Below are 14,654 nucleotides of genomic sequence, written 5' to 3'. Positions count from 1 at the left end.
ATCTGACCCTGGTGTGCCCGTTTCCTCCTGTCACTCTTCGCCAACCTCCCCCCCCCCCCCCCCACTCCCACCCCCAGACACCTCCTCAGTTCTCTACAGTTTGGACAGGACAGGGCAGGACACCTGCTTGGACCTCTGGGACATGGACAGGTCCAAACATCATAAACCAGTGCTACGACGACAAGCGTCTTCAGAGTGTGGCATTCAAGGACCTTCAGGAACGAAAAAGATCGAAGCCAGTCATGATTGGACGGCCACAGGTCAGTGTGTCCACGGGGACGACGCTGCTTAAAAAAAAAAAGAAAAAAGGAAGAGGATCAAAATCAAGGGCTGTATTTGGAAACAGCTGCTGTGCATCAATGCAGCGAGCTGTAGGTGGCTCCACTGTGGCAGGAGCTCCCTGCTGGGAGCAAAGATGTGCTGCAACAAAAGCAGGAGCCGCACAGGAGGAGGTGATGGACCAGGAGCATTTCGCTGGACAGGAGGCTGAGGGATGAGATTCATTAGAGGGGGAGAGGAGGGAGGAGAGGAGAGGGACATGGATGTGTTGGAAGATGGAGAAAAAAAAATTAATGAAACTGTCTGAAATCCAGCAATATTTCCATGACATGTGTAAGTCAAAAAGTTTCAAGACAGATGTTGATACTTAAAAAAATATCTAATTTTACTACATTTTTTCATGGCACATTTTTCTGACTTTTTTATTTTTGAATCTTTGTCAAGTGTTGAGCTGTAATTTATTATTTTTTTCAATTCCCAAAAAATGAAAAATTTGGAAATCATTACAGACGTCAATATTTCTTTTAACCAAAATTGGATGAAAACCTACTGCAATTACTGAAGCGACAAAGAAGAGATTTCTCTGATGGACTCATCACACACAAGAGTTTGGAGCAGAATGGAGGACATTTAGAAAAATCTTCTTGTTATTTCAATCACCCTCAAACAAACTGATTTAAATAAAAGAAATTTTAAATCAAGGTTTTATATTTACACTTGGCCAACCTTCGACGTTTTTTTTTTTACTTCACTCCAGGCTAACTTTCAGATCTTATTGATTATGCTCCTGGCTAACATTTTAAATAAACGTTGCTCCTGGCCAGGCTTTAGCTATTTTTGCTTTGTTCCTGGCTAACCTTTAGTTTAAAATATATTTGCCTGTGGCTAACCGTTAGCTTTTTTCAAATTTTTGGTACTACTAACCTTAAGTATTTTTCTTTTTACTTTGCTCCTGGCTAACCTTTAACTACTCTTCATCTTTGCCATTAGCGTTTTGTAAAAACTTTGCTCTTGGCTAACCTTTAGCTATTTTTAAACATTACTCCCAGCTAACCTTTAGCTATTTTTCTAATTTGTAAGCTTATTTATAGTAACATAACAATAAACTAACTTGGATGACGAGGTGTTCTTTAGCTGTACTTGACCCAACGTTCTTATTTATTCAAATGTTAAGAAAAAATACAATTGTGTTGATGACAAAAACATGTCATAAATGCTATCGATGCTACGCTGGACAAACACCATGAAGAACGATTAAAAGTAGGGACGTACGATAAGTTTTTTTCTCATATGCGGATATTGTCCAAACACTAAATTTCAGATATCAACTGGTACTGATAGTCAACTGGTACTGATAGTCGTAGTCGTCAAATCACCTACTTTTACTATGATGCTCCACTAGGGGCATTCTACAAATTAACATTGTCTGTACAAAACACATTTTTGAAGCGATTCCAGGACATCTGACAAATCCCAGACATTGCATAATTACCAATATTACATAATTACACTAACATCTGTCGGCCGATATTATTGGACATCGCTAATTAAAAACAACAATCAAATTTTCTGCTGCAGACGATATTTCAATCATTAGAAACGTGTGGTAATAGTATAAAAACCAGAAGAGCAGCTTGCGGACAATTTATTTGAATTTGAGAACTGGCAGTAGACTATAGAAAATATAACTTCTGCTTAGAAAACATAAACACAGTTGGCCTGTATAGAGATCTCGGACGTGTCATCTGTCGGTGTATGTTGATATAAATATACATACATTAACACAAGAGCTGTTTTCAGCTCCAAAGAATGAAGAATATTCAACACTTGATGATCAGACTACAGGACATTCAGAGGTTGGAACAGAAAAGTCAGCTTAACAGTAGACAACAAAGGTAGTCTGATGATGTTTTTTTAATACATGGTTAACTGTACACTTAAGGAAAAAAAACAAAAACACCATAGTTAGACATTTTTTTTCCAAATTATATCCCTTTTCATTAAGAAACAATGTTAATACCAGAATCATTTTTTCCTCCATAAACGATGCATCATTTATATTAGGTTCACACAAACAAATAAAAAAATTAATTAAAACGTTATTAGCATTGGACTGAAGACGACGACCCAGCAGGGGGCGCCGGTGAACTGGGAGGTACCAAATAAGAGTTTTTTTGATCATAATACTTAAAACGTAAAAAAAAAAAAACACGACATGTTAATTATCACACAGGCAGAAGAACGTCGGCTTAGCAGTCTTGAATAGTTTGGTTACAACAAACAGACATGCACGAAAAAAAAGAAGAAGAAATTCTACCACGTCTCATTTGTCTTCATAACAAGATGCAACATCAAATTTCAAGTGACACATTCACAATCTTACTTTTTTTTTTTACTCAACATTTTCAGTATGAAAAACAGAAAAAGGAGGGACAAGTTTCCTGCAACGCTGAAGCACAGGAAAAAAAAAAGTTTTATATATTTATATGTATATATATATATGAAACATATATATATTTAAATTAACAGTCAAATATGAGCATATATATACAGAGTTTTACAAGGTAGTAAAGGCAACAAAGCTATTTGCAACATCCCCCTAAATCTTATGAAATCACTGTAATAAATTATCCATGACATTTTCATTTGAAAAAAAAAATAGAAAGAAAAACATCTTAAAACTACAAGTTAAAAGTCTGTCAAAAATATTAGAGAACCCATCTTTGTTTCAAAAGGGAAATAAGATATTGCACCTTTGTTTTTGTTTTTTTAAACCAGAATACAATAAAAATGACAATGAAAAACAGCTTACAATGCACAACAGGAATTAAGTTAGAACTATTGCCACTGGCTGACATTAATCCTCGTTTATTTTTCTTAAACCATGTAACAAAAATACATCTGCTGTAACAAAACATCACAGTTTCATTTCACTGAATTATGTAAAAAGGAAGGAAAACATCTGAACACGCTCTTTAAACATCTGCTGACATCGGACAATAACGCTATTCAAGACTGCTAAGCACAGAATCACGTTTTCATTTCAACACACACACACAAAAAAAAAATCAAATCAAATAAAAACAGAGAAAAAAAACATTAGATCATATTGCCGTTTTGAAATGTTACAACTCGTGGGTTCATTTTGGCGTTACAATCTCAGAGTCAGAGACAGGAAAAAGTAGACGAAACAAACAAAAAAAATTAAACGCAGTTCGCTCTCAAGTCCAAACAAATAAAACAAAGGGATCCCAGATATATACGGTCTATTCAAAATAACAGTGTATACATAAGCATTTAGTAACAAATAAATGTTCCTGATTTTTTTTTTTAGAAATATTACTTTATCATAGAAGTCATTCTACAGCTAGTGTTTCTCACTAAGAAAATAAGTCTTCAAGGCTTTGCAAATGTTAAAACTCCTTCTCTTACCAAAGGGTTTTTCATCCTTTCAGTGATTCAAGTCTCTGACGGGTCGACGACGATGACGGGGTCTCTAATGATCCTGTGGAACAGAATCACTTTATTGGTCACTTCTTATATTGATCACAGCAATTGATCCCAACCTTTTTTTGAGCAATATATAAATAATTTATATCATATCTTCAGGAAACACCAGGAAACACCCCACAACACACCACCAAACAGAAATCTTACAAAAGTACATCTAATGAAATATAATAATCTTCCAGTTTAAATGACCTGATGATTGACAAAAATCTCAGCCTGTTTAGTTGAAAACAATGCTGATATACTGGCAGGAGTTGAAGAAAGACACTTCTTCAACAGCTCTGATTATCTTTCTTTTTTTTAGTTTTCATAGGATCAACTGTAACAACATTAATTTACTCTTTGTGATTCTGAACAAAGTCTCAACTTTGTTGTGGTGGAATAGTGGGAAACAAAAAAAATATACATATATATACACATATATATACATATATACACACACACACACACACACACGGACACTAGACCCGACCGCCCCCTGGTTAACTCTGGTTAACCCTGGTTAACTCTGGTTAACCCTGGTTAACTCTGGTTAACTCTGGTTAACCCTGGTTAACTCTGGTTACTCTCTACCCTCAGACTCTTCTCACCTGAAGGCCTGGAGCTTGTGTCTGCTGCGCTCCCTGGTTGAAGTAACCCACGGGCAGTCTGTAGAAGTCGAACCAGGCGTTGTAGTCAGGGTTAGAGTTCTGCTGGGACCCAGGACCGGCTGTCTGACCTGAAGGAGAAGAGAACGTTTAAAAAAATAAAAAAAATAAAAAAAAAATAAAAAAAAAGGGAAAACCTGTGAAAAAAAAAAAAAAAAAAAAGGGGAAAACCTGTGAATCATTCTGGTGGTAGACGAAAGCAGAAGAAGGACTCACCCCAGGCCTTGTTGTACTCAGGAGTGGTGCTCTGGCCTTGGTTCTGCTGACCTGAAAAAAAAAAAGAATTTGAAGTATTTCAATACATATGAGAAGATTTTGATATTTAAAAACATAAAATAATAATTTCTGACTCCTGTCGTTTGTATTGTGTTCACTCTGTTTCATCTTCCATGAACTCCCTCATCATTTCATCGTTATGTTGTGAGACAAAGTAAAGTAGAAGCTGAACTCTTTAAGGGGGGGGGGGACCCTTTCCACTTTGAGTGACACTTGCCTAGCTTTTTATAATACTGCTCCCAGTCCATCTGGCCCGTCTGGGAACCATTGTGACCTGAAACCAGACACAGACCAGAGTTACTGACAGCCCGACTTACAGTTTTTCCTTCCTTTTTCACTTTCCTTCCCACTTATTTAATGATTTCCATCGACAGCACATTTTCAAAAATCGGTGCCTACAGGAAGGAGGAGGTTAGCCGCAGGAAATGAGATAAGCCTCATCACGGTATGGGCTCCAGACTTTAGATCGGTTTCTCTGAGCATACGGATGATTGAAGCGACAAATATATAAAAAAAGAAAAAAAAGAAAATCTGAAGCGTTTCATCTGCGATCGTAACTAAAACCTCCAACAATGAAGAACGGGCGTTGAGTTTATGGAGTTTTTCAAGTTCCTGCTCTGACTTACTGTGGTCCTGTTGGCCTTGAGGTTGCCAGATCTGAAAGGTTGTTCCCCACCCTCCTCCTCCTCCACCTCCACCTCCTCCTCCTGCTGCTGCTCCTCCTGTCATGAACGTCTGTGGCCCACTGATTAAACAGAAAAATCAGGAAATGACATGAACAGTGAGAGACGGAGGGAAATGTCAGAGAATTTGAGAGGGAGGGAGGGGAGAGAGGGAGGGAGATAGAGAGACTCTGGTCTTACTGTTGAGGTGGAGTGGCTGCTCCGTGGTTGTAGGGACTCATCCCGAAGCTGCTGCTGTTGCTCATTCCTGGGCCCTGGAAGCAAAGAAAAGGGGAAGAGGAGGAGGCGATGAGAGAAAGAGAGAGACTCCACTTGTGTTTGAAGGGAGCCAACAGGCAAGGTCAGAGGGCAGGGCTGGCTGCTGATGCACTCCATTAAGTCCATTTGATGGATTCTTTATGTTTAACCTCTGCTGACATCCTGCTGGCCACCAGGAGCACAGCCGACCGGGCTCCTCGCATTGACATGTGCGCTCATGAATATCAGGCCAGACAAAAGCGGGCTGGAAGAGGGGGGTAAGGGTGGGGGTGGAGGGGGAGAAGTTACAGACGGGAACAGGGTCGGACCACCTACCCCAATTCTCTCATCGATCAGCTGTCTGGCCTTCTCCAGCTGCTGAGGGGTACCGCGGATGGAGAAGATGCGCACGTTGGGGTCGGTGTTGGGCGGCGGGTTTCTCTGCAGCTCCACGTGGGCACGAGACTGCTCTTTGATGTTCTTGATGGTTTCTCCGCCTGCAGAAGAACCAGGAAGACCAAGGGTTTAATACACCAACACACAGACGACAGGAAACTGACACAGAGAAAACGTTCGACCGCTACAGCAGACGCTCGGTTGGTGTTTCTAAACCGATGGTCAGTGACCAGGATTAACCCTGGAGACTGGGTTGCTGCAGGTCTTGAGTGATCTGTTTTAGACTGTTTTAATCACATCTTAGTGTCGACCAACCAACAGGGATCCTGTAATACAGGAAAGTGAAGAAAAAAAAAAATCACTAAAGACAGCCCGATACATCTGGGGGAAAAAATAAATAAATTAAAATTCCATTTTTGCTTTGTTACCATCCCCTTTAAAACATTGGTCAGTTAAAACAAAACATGATTTTATGAAGTGAGACTTCTGGTCCATAGATGGCACCACATATGTAGGTGGGACAAGTACAGTATTTTCTGGACTATAAGTCGCACTTTTATTTATTTTTTTCTCATCCTATGGCTGGGTTTGTGACTTATACTCAGGTGTGACTTATGTAGCAAAATATATAATTTCATGTTTGTATTTTTTAGCTGGTGTGACACATAGTCCAGAAAATATGCTAACTGAAATGCTTTTAAAGACATTCCAAGAGAGTAGACTTCACACCTTTGACTTGGACTGGGACTGAAGTTTCAACTGTGATGTCGCCTTCACAACTGCCCTCAGATCTGATCTCAGATGAACTTTAAGATTAAAGTTCATCTGCGATCTTCTAAAAATTTTGTTATAAATCAAGGAAAAAAGGAAAGAAACAATGGCTTCAACAGTGACAATAGGTAATGTTAGCTTCTGTACCTGTCGTCAGTGTTAGGTTTAATTATGATACTTCATAAAAAAAAGCTTTTACCAAACAAAAAGAAACTTGTTTTTTTTACTTAAGGTAATCAACGCCTGTATCCACCAATCATGTTCACACTATGACCCCGAACCACTGCTTTATCACCGATGTCCCCGACAAGGATTCAACATGCCGTCTACATCACTGAAGTTAGACACAAATACCAAAACACAAAACTAAACCTGTTTCAAACACTTTTCTTCTTCTGACCTGGAACAGATCAGTTCTAGATTTTGTACCCGAGTCCAGGTGTGGACCACACATATCTCCAGCACCAGGTCGAGCCGCTGAGCTACAGTGATGTGACGTAGTAGTGGTACCTTAGAGGACTCTGGCATGTGTCCCACCACTTATCTACCATTCTGTAGTAACATCCATGCAAATCGGTAAACAAAAGGAGACATCCCCGGCACATCGCCACCCCCCACCTCTCTGCGTCAGATGCCAGCTCCACGACGTGTGGGGAGAGCAATTACACCAGCAGGGAGAAGTGAAACGGAGCCGGAGAGAGAGAAAAGAGCCCAAAATTGAAGCGTATCCTCCTCCTGGGATCACATTTGTCTTTTTTTTTTTTTTTTAGTCTTTCCATTCTTGACTCTGTGTCGTCCTCTGTGATGAGGAGAGGGAGTGTACGGGGCCATGCCACAAAAAAAAAAAAAAAAAAAAAATTAAATAAAAAAGGCTGAGAGGGTGCTTCCCGTGGGGGACACCGGGGCTGTCCCAACATCAATTACACATTTGTTCACTTGTGGCTGACACTCGGACGACCCCGGCTGACCTTCCAATGAAAACGCTCATCAAAAACCTCTCCTCCTCCCGCGGTCTATTCCTTGCTGCCAACAGACTGCACATGGGCCATTAAGCCATTGTCAACCAAATGAAACTTCTGCCTTAATGAAGCCATTATGAGCTCTTCCAGTCAGACGGCAGAGAGCAATGAAGACCCCGACTATTCACTTCATGGACTGAGCTGTAGTCAGGACAGATAATACAGGCCTTATTAATGAGACTGGTTTACTGAGCCTGTGGAAGAGGGGAGGTGAAGGCGGGTCGGGGGGGTAAAGGAGGAGATACAAAAGTGCAACTGGTGCAACTGGCCACGGAGCTGGTTAGCTGGTGGTGAGGAGGAGAAGAGTCACTCCCAAAGGGGGAAAAGGAACCAGAGGTTGATATTAAATCAAAGAGTTAAAGACGCAGACGAAATGTGGAGTATAAAAGATCAAGAATGAAGGAAATAAAAAGGGAAATTAACCAGTGGACGTTCAAGGATTTCATTCCCTCCAACTTTAGGTTCAGTTAGTTCTCAAATTAGTATCTAATTATTAGCTAATTTATCAATTCATCTTAAAAAAAGTACGCCTGGCTCATGTTTTTGTCAACTCAGGATTGGGAAATAATTACTTTCACTTTTCTACAGTGTTTGATTTAGCAGAAAATTGTTATTTTTAATAGTTTTTCTCCATCACTTGGTGCATTAAGAACACATTCTGTCTCCAGCTTTTATAATGATGACAGTAGTTAATTATATTGTGTACACATGCAAAAGACTAAATGATTACTTTTGAGACTTTTTTTTTCCTGACATAAAAAAAAACTCAGAAAATCATATTCATCCACACATGCAAAAGACTAAATGATTACTTTTGAGACTTTTTTTTTCCTGACATAAAAAAAAACTCAGAAAATCATATTCATCCACTAAAATAAATTCCCACAGAAAACTGACCAATATTGTACCATCTCTGATCTACTTAAAAAAAAACACAAATTTGAAGAAACATTTAAAAAAAGCATGTGTGAAGTCACAGAGCGCTTGTTAAAGCAGGTCGGTGGGTGGCTTGACTGGTGGCCGAGTGTGCGCTGGGGGTCAAAAACGGCGGGGCAATGGGCTACATATGGCATCGTAAAGATATTAATCACTGCATCCTTTAAGGGGCGGCTGACAGGCCCCAGACCCACCGCCATCTCCACCATATTGGCCTGCTTCATATGCTAATGCGCAGAGAGGGGGACGCAACGCCCAGGTTTATTTGTTTCCCTCGGCCCACTACATGCACAAAAGCCCCTTGACATTTCTATTGCCATGTTTTTATCTTAGGTAAAGAGGCCCCCCCCCCCCGACCCCCCCCCCCCCCACCGACACACACATAGGAAAAAAAAAAAAAAAATGCATGCATGCACACATACTCCACACCCACACACACACACACTCACACTCTCGCACCTCTTTCCATTGCAATGGTCAATGACTTTTAAATAGCTGGCAATAGAGTGGGCATGAATAGCCAATAAGCTAATTCCTCCTATTCATTCCCGTGCTGCACTCTATTGGGCTGAAAGGCCCTCATTAGATGCTAGGCAGCCTTCCACATGATTGAGGGCTGTTATTATGCACCTTTAACAATTAATGTCACATTACACGCATTATCCCCATCATTAAGCCCTTAGTGAAGCCAATGAATGCCACTTGTGCTGTATACATGAGCCCCGAAGGGAGCCTAGGAGGGTGGTCACACACACACACACCCCCTCCTTTTCCTCCCCCTTCTCCTCATCAGTTTCACGTAGTGGCAGAAGACCAAACGGCCGGCGTCGGGGTTATAAAAGGAGAGAAGAAAAAAAAAAAAAGGACAATCTGGCGATGTTGGATAAACGGTTATTAAGAGCGTTTGTATCAATAGACGAGGATTCAAACTACAGACCACATGAGAGAGAAAGTTTAAATCAATAATAAAGTATATTAAAAAAAAGGATTTCTTAGAATATTCACATAAAGCCAAACTACTTCCTGTAAAGCAAACAGAGTCATTCCGTACCTTTGCCGATCACCAGGCCACACTTGTCAGCAGGTACGGCGTAGGTCACCTCCTGCAGCCCTCCCATGCCTCCCATGTTACTGTCGCCTCGCCCTCGACGTCCCACCACTCCCCCAAATCCATCACGCTCCTGCAGGGGAGGGAATCAGAAGGAAATGACAATGTTTGACATGTCTCTTTGTTATAAACAAACTTAAATACTTAATATTTTCATATGAATCTTAGCAACAAAATACCTTGGTTTTTATCCTAATATAATGATAATAATAATAAACTAAAAAGCATAACGATGAGGAGTACTGCATGAAGTAATGCTCCAGCAGTTCATCTTTTATTACAGGGTCGTGCCATTGTTTTAATGTTGGATTATATTTTAATTATCAAACAACTGTCAGGTTATTAAAACGACTAAAGTTTTACTGTAGTTCAATCAGTGGATTTATTTTCATCCTGGCCCTGAGCACATTTTTGTGAAGTATACTTGACAGTATAAGTGTTCCAGTTTTTTTGTGGTAAACCTGTTGTGTGTGATTAGGTAGTCAGTGATTTGTTAAGGCAGATTTTTTTTTAAATCCACCGATGGGTTATTCACTGACATTTTATCAATTAATTTTAGAGAATTATTTAAAAAAAAAAAAAAAAAATTTTTTTAGCTTTGTGCCCCTGAAGCTTTCAGTGGTGCGACTGCCTCCCTGTGGCCAGGAAACGAGCCCTCTGACCTGGCTGAACCCCACTGATCCACAGAGCCCCTGAAGTTTTCTTTTTTTTTTTTTTTAATCTTTCTGAGCTTAATGAGCTTTTGGTTCTCTTGAACTTCAGGTAAAGGAGCTCAGATGTTCGCTTATTCTCACCTAATCTAATCTAATTTCTTTAACTGACAACTAAAGATCAACAGTCTAAATCACCGCAGCATTGTTGACGGATCATCAAATTTTCCAAATCAAACCTCTTTTAGACTTTCTTCTATTAGTATCACAGTCTGAATGACCTTTGACCTGTTGTTTTAAAATGTAGTCCGATTTTTTATAGTAAAGGGATATGATTGAATTATTTTTGGAATGAAGAAAATTAGTAAATCTGAAGTACATTTTTTTCCACTGTGTCCCGGTACCAAATGACCTAAGGACCGGCATTGGTCCCTGAACCAGAGATTGGGGGTCCCTAATCTAAACACTCCAGAAGCAACAGCAAACAAATCCAAGGCAGCAGCAACGACAGGTACTTTCCAAATGAGAGCATTTGTTGCCAACCTTTCATTAGGGTTAATGACACACTGCAAGTGTCTTTGAATAAATAAAATCTGCGATGATACAGATTTTTTCCTGATATATTGACATTAGATACACAGACAAAGATTCAGACACTAATCCTGTGTGAAACACGACTGTATCAAATATGGCAACACTACATACTTAAGACCAGGAAACTGAAGAAATTGAAAAATATATATATAATTTTTTTGACTACATACCTGAGCGGTTTGGACCAGTTCGTTGATGAGGTGAATGGCGTGGTGGCAGTTATCAGCCTGGCCCATCACCTGAGCAACACGGTCAGGACTGACGCCATCATCTGGTCAAACACAAAAGCACAGTCTTTATGGTATGTAATGAAAGTTAACTTCTGTTGAAGTTGGTTTTGGAACAGTTACATGAACCATCCGTGTCTTTAGAAAACAGTGATTTTTATTTTGTTTGCCACAGTAAATGTAACTGCTTGAGTTCGCTGACGGCTCTATTACAAAAGTTTTTTAAAAAACCCGAGATTTTCTCCAGACCTTGTTTGAACTGGATCCTGACCCCGGCGTCATTCTGGATCTTCTTGATCATTTCTCCATTTCTGCCAATGATGATGCCGACAGCAAACCTGGGCACAACCACCTGAAAACAAAGACCAAAACATAAAACAAAATTAAATTATAAATCCTATAAGTGGACAAAGTTTGGGAAAAAAAAGAAGAAAAAAGCAGAGATTTCAGGTCTTACATCCAGACTGCTTCCCCCCATCTTGGGTCCAAAGTCTGCTCTGCCGGATCTGAAGTCACCCTGGTCCTTCTCCCGGATGAGCTTCACCACCAGTTCACGAGCTTGCTACAAAAAAATAAAACAAAATAAAAAAATTAAATTCTATATTATCATGAGATGCAAATTTGAAACAATAATAAAAAAAATTTTTTTGGAGGTGTAAAAGTGAGTGAAAGTGCAGCAGCATCAGACCATGTTTGGGTTTCTAATGGACGGACCTGTACTTTGTGTGGATCCCCGGTGATTCTGAGAGGTTTGTCTGCCCCGGTGGGCATGGGGTCATCCTGAATCATAATCATCTGGACTCCTGTTCTCTCCTGTGGGGGAACGATCACAGGCAGAAACAAGAATGAACTCCAGCTCAACAACAACGTTCACTGAGAACGGAGCAGATTAAGTCTCATCGCAACAGGTATCATTTTTTTTTTTTTTTTTAAATCACTGAAGGACCATGACCCTTTAAATTATTATTATTAATTAATTAATTATATTATTATTATTATTATTATATTATTATATAATTAATTATTTATAATTCATTGCCGTCTTTATACAAAACTGAGAAGGATAAGCAGCATGTGGGTATTTTCACACTCAAAAGTTGTTATTATAGAACTACTGTATATACACAACTGTAGAAGAATGAAGGCAGTACACAGAGACACACAGCTGAGCTGCCTGCTTTAATCATTAACGTTGTTCAGCCTCAACTTCTACCAGACCTGCAGCTGTTTGATGGTCTCTCCTCCTTTGCCGATGACCAGGCCGACTTTGTTGGCGGGGATGAGGATCTGCTGGATGGAGCTGTTACCGTCCATGTCACTGTGGAAGCCCGGACCGTAGCGACACTGCTCCACTATCTCGTTCAGCAGCCTCTTAGCCTGACTGTGTGGGTGGAGCAGACACAGCAACGAACAACGTTTATCACAGCGGCCGCAGATTGAAAAACTCCAAACTGCCCTGGGTCACGTTTGTCTTTGTCAGTCGCTGATAGGTGTTCAGGTGATTAAAGAGCAAAAGTGAAAAGGAGAGTTTTGGGTTCGTGCCCTCATCGTCTCAACAATGGCACACACTTTCTTCACGCGGCGTGCCGTTCCAGTAAATCAGTTACAATGGAGAGATTGTTAGTCAGCAGCGGTTAATGATAACGGCAGACGTTACATCTGTCTCATCAGGCACACAAAGACTGACGGGATCCTGGAGAATCAGCCGCGCTTGTTCTCCTGACTCTGAGCTGCCGTCAGTAAATACATAGTTTCTATTCATATGCCGTGACATATGCGACTTGTGTTGTACACACTTGAAATACACACTAAATCTCCCTTTCATCTTTGAATATGTATCATCACTGTTTAAATCAAGGGTGTCAAACATACAGCATGTGGGCCAAAACTTGCCCGCTAGGGGGGTTCAATCGGGCCAGATAGATGAATTTTGAAAAGTGAAAAAATCTTGTCACATTATATTTCCTTTAAATACGATTATTTTTCTAATATACTTGTAATTAAGTGCAGGAGAACAAGAGGGGAATAAACATGTACTTGTTGTTATTTAAGGTAAATATGTTAGGAATGTACTGGTCCGGCCCACACAGATAATTAGACCGTAAACCAGAGTCAGTTTGATCAAATTATTAAAGCTGAGACTTACTCGATGTTCTCCGGGCTGCCAGTCAGTGTGCAGGGTCTGTCCAACATACCTCCACTGTCTGAGGCCATGGGGAAAGAAGACAAAGTGTTATTTTATTTTAGACTATATGGATATATATTTTTATGTGACTTGAGCATTGATTGATGTTAGTGATATATTTACATTGTCAGCAAATGCAGGAAAATGATATATATATATATATATATATATATATATAAAAAACATTATTTTTTACTTTATAAACTCCTTACATCTGGCTTAGGTTAAGAAAATATTCAAAAGTTGTTGTGTTATGATGATTTGAGTCACAGTCAGCAGTAGATTCTTATCATCCTACCTGAAGCGATTTGGATCTTACAGCCCGACTCCAACTGAATTCTTGAAATCTGCTCTCCACCTTTTCCTATGACTTTAAGAAGAAAAAACAAGTTTCACAAAAAAAAAAAAAAAAAAAAAAAAGACCAGGTCAACAGAGACTGACATCAGAGCTGATGATCACAGCTCAACATGGCAGCAGACTATGATGAACTCAGTCGTTACTTACTGAAGCCCACCATCTTATCAGGCACTTTGAAATCTTCTGTGGTAAAAGCCCTGGGAGGTGAAAAAAAGAATTAATATCTGATTGTCAAGAAAAACAGAAACTCTAAAAATTATAAGTTTAAATATTTTTCATTTACACATCATAGATAATTACACTTATTGAAAAAATAAAGTTTAGCCTTGTTTTGTTTTTACAGAATTTTTTGGAAAGTTTTTGGAATTGCATATTTTAAAATAAACGTTTTTCCCCCACATGATTACATGATTCTCTGTAGGTCTATTTTAAACATTGCTATCATGATATAATTAAGATAGTAATTATATTTATTTAATCCATGTTATTTATAATCTTCAATATGAATATAAATAACAAATGAATTAAATACCAGTACATGTAGCAGCACCGCTCACCTTTGATGTACCATTGCTCCGAGGTGGTTTCCCACTGAGGGAAAAGAATAAAACAAACCAATTAGCAACGATCAAAATATGATGTTTTAAACACGTGTTAAAACGACAGTTAATGACGCGGCAAAATGAGAGCAAATCAGTCGCCACTGGAGGTGACGGAGGCAGATGGACGTGGTCAGGCCAATCCTCTGTGTTCATCTCTGACCCACAGCAGGGTGGGC

General features: G+C 39.6%; 1 protein-coding gene across 2 annotated transcripts in view; it reads right to left on the bottom strand.

Moving 5' to 3' along the window:
• Positions 1-1,908: 1,908 nt before the first annotated feature.
• The window catches only part of fubp3 (far upstream element (FUSE) binding protein 3), a 20,838-nt gene continuing 8,092 nt past the window's right edge, over positions 1,909-14,654 (bottom strand). Inside the window, exons 3-19 of one of the 2 annotated variants that reach the window (XM_008326000.3) lie at positions 14,434-14,467; positions 14,024-14,073; positions 13,817-13,888; positions 13,480-13,537; positions 12,552-12,714; positions 12,048-12,146; positions 11,791-11,895; positions 11,583-11,685; positions 11,277-11,377; positions 9,806-9,935; positions 5,969-6,129; positions 5,576-5,649; positions 5,339-5,457; positions 4,930-4,986; positions 4,653-4,703; positions 4,380-4,507; positions 1,909-3,784 (exon numbers count right to left, since the gene is read on the bottom strand). In XM_008326000.3, coding sequence (XP_008324222.1) covers positions 3,776-3,784; positions 4,380-4,507; positions 4,653-4,703; positions 4,930-4,986; positions 5,339-5,457; positions 5,576-5,649; positions 5,969-6,129; positions 9,806-9,935; positions 11,277-11,377; positions 11,583-11,685; positions 11,791-11,895; positions 12,048-12,146; positions 12,552-12,714; positions 13,480-13,537; positions 13,817-13,888; positions 14,024-14,073; positions 14,434-14,467 — 1,514 coding nt within the window. In that variant the 3' untranslated portion in view covers positions 1,909-3,775. The remainder of the gene's footprint in view (positions 3,785-4,379; positions 4,508-4,652; positions 4,704-4,929; positions 4,987-5,338; positions 5,458-5,575; positions 5,650-5,968; positions 6,130-9,805; positions 9,936-11,276; positions 11,378-11,582; positions 11,686-11,790; positions 11,896-12,047; positions 12,147-12,551; positions 12,715-13,479; positions 13,538-13,816; positions 13,889-14,023; positions 14,074-14,433; positions 14,468-14,654) is intronic. The other variant, XM_008326001.3, reaches the window with a different exon arrangement.

This window comes from Cynoglossus semilaevis, chromosome 14 (genome assembly GCF_000523025.1).
Source record: "Cynoglossus semilaevis isolate Cse_v1.0 chromosome 14, Cse_v1.0, whole genome shotgun sequence".
NCBI classification, from domain to species: domain Eukaryota; kingdom Metazoa; phylum Chordata; class Actinopteri; order Pleuronectiformes; family Cynoglossidae; genus Cynoglossus; species Cynoglossus semilaevis.
The sequence above is the reverse complement of the archived record's forward strand: the minus strand, read 5'-3'. Positions and strand labels throughout refer to the sequence as shown.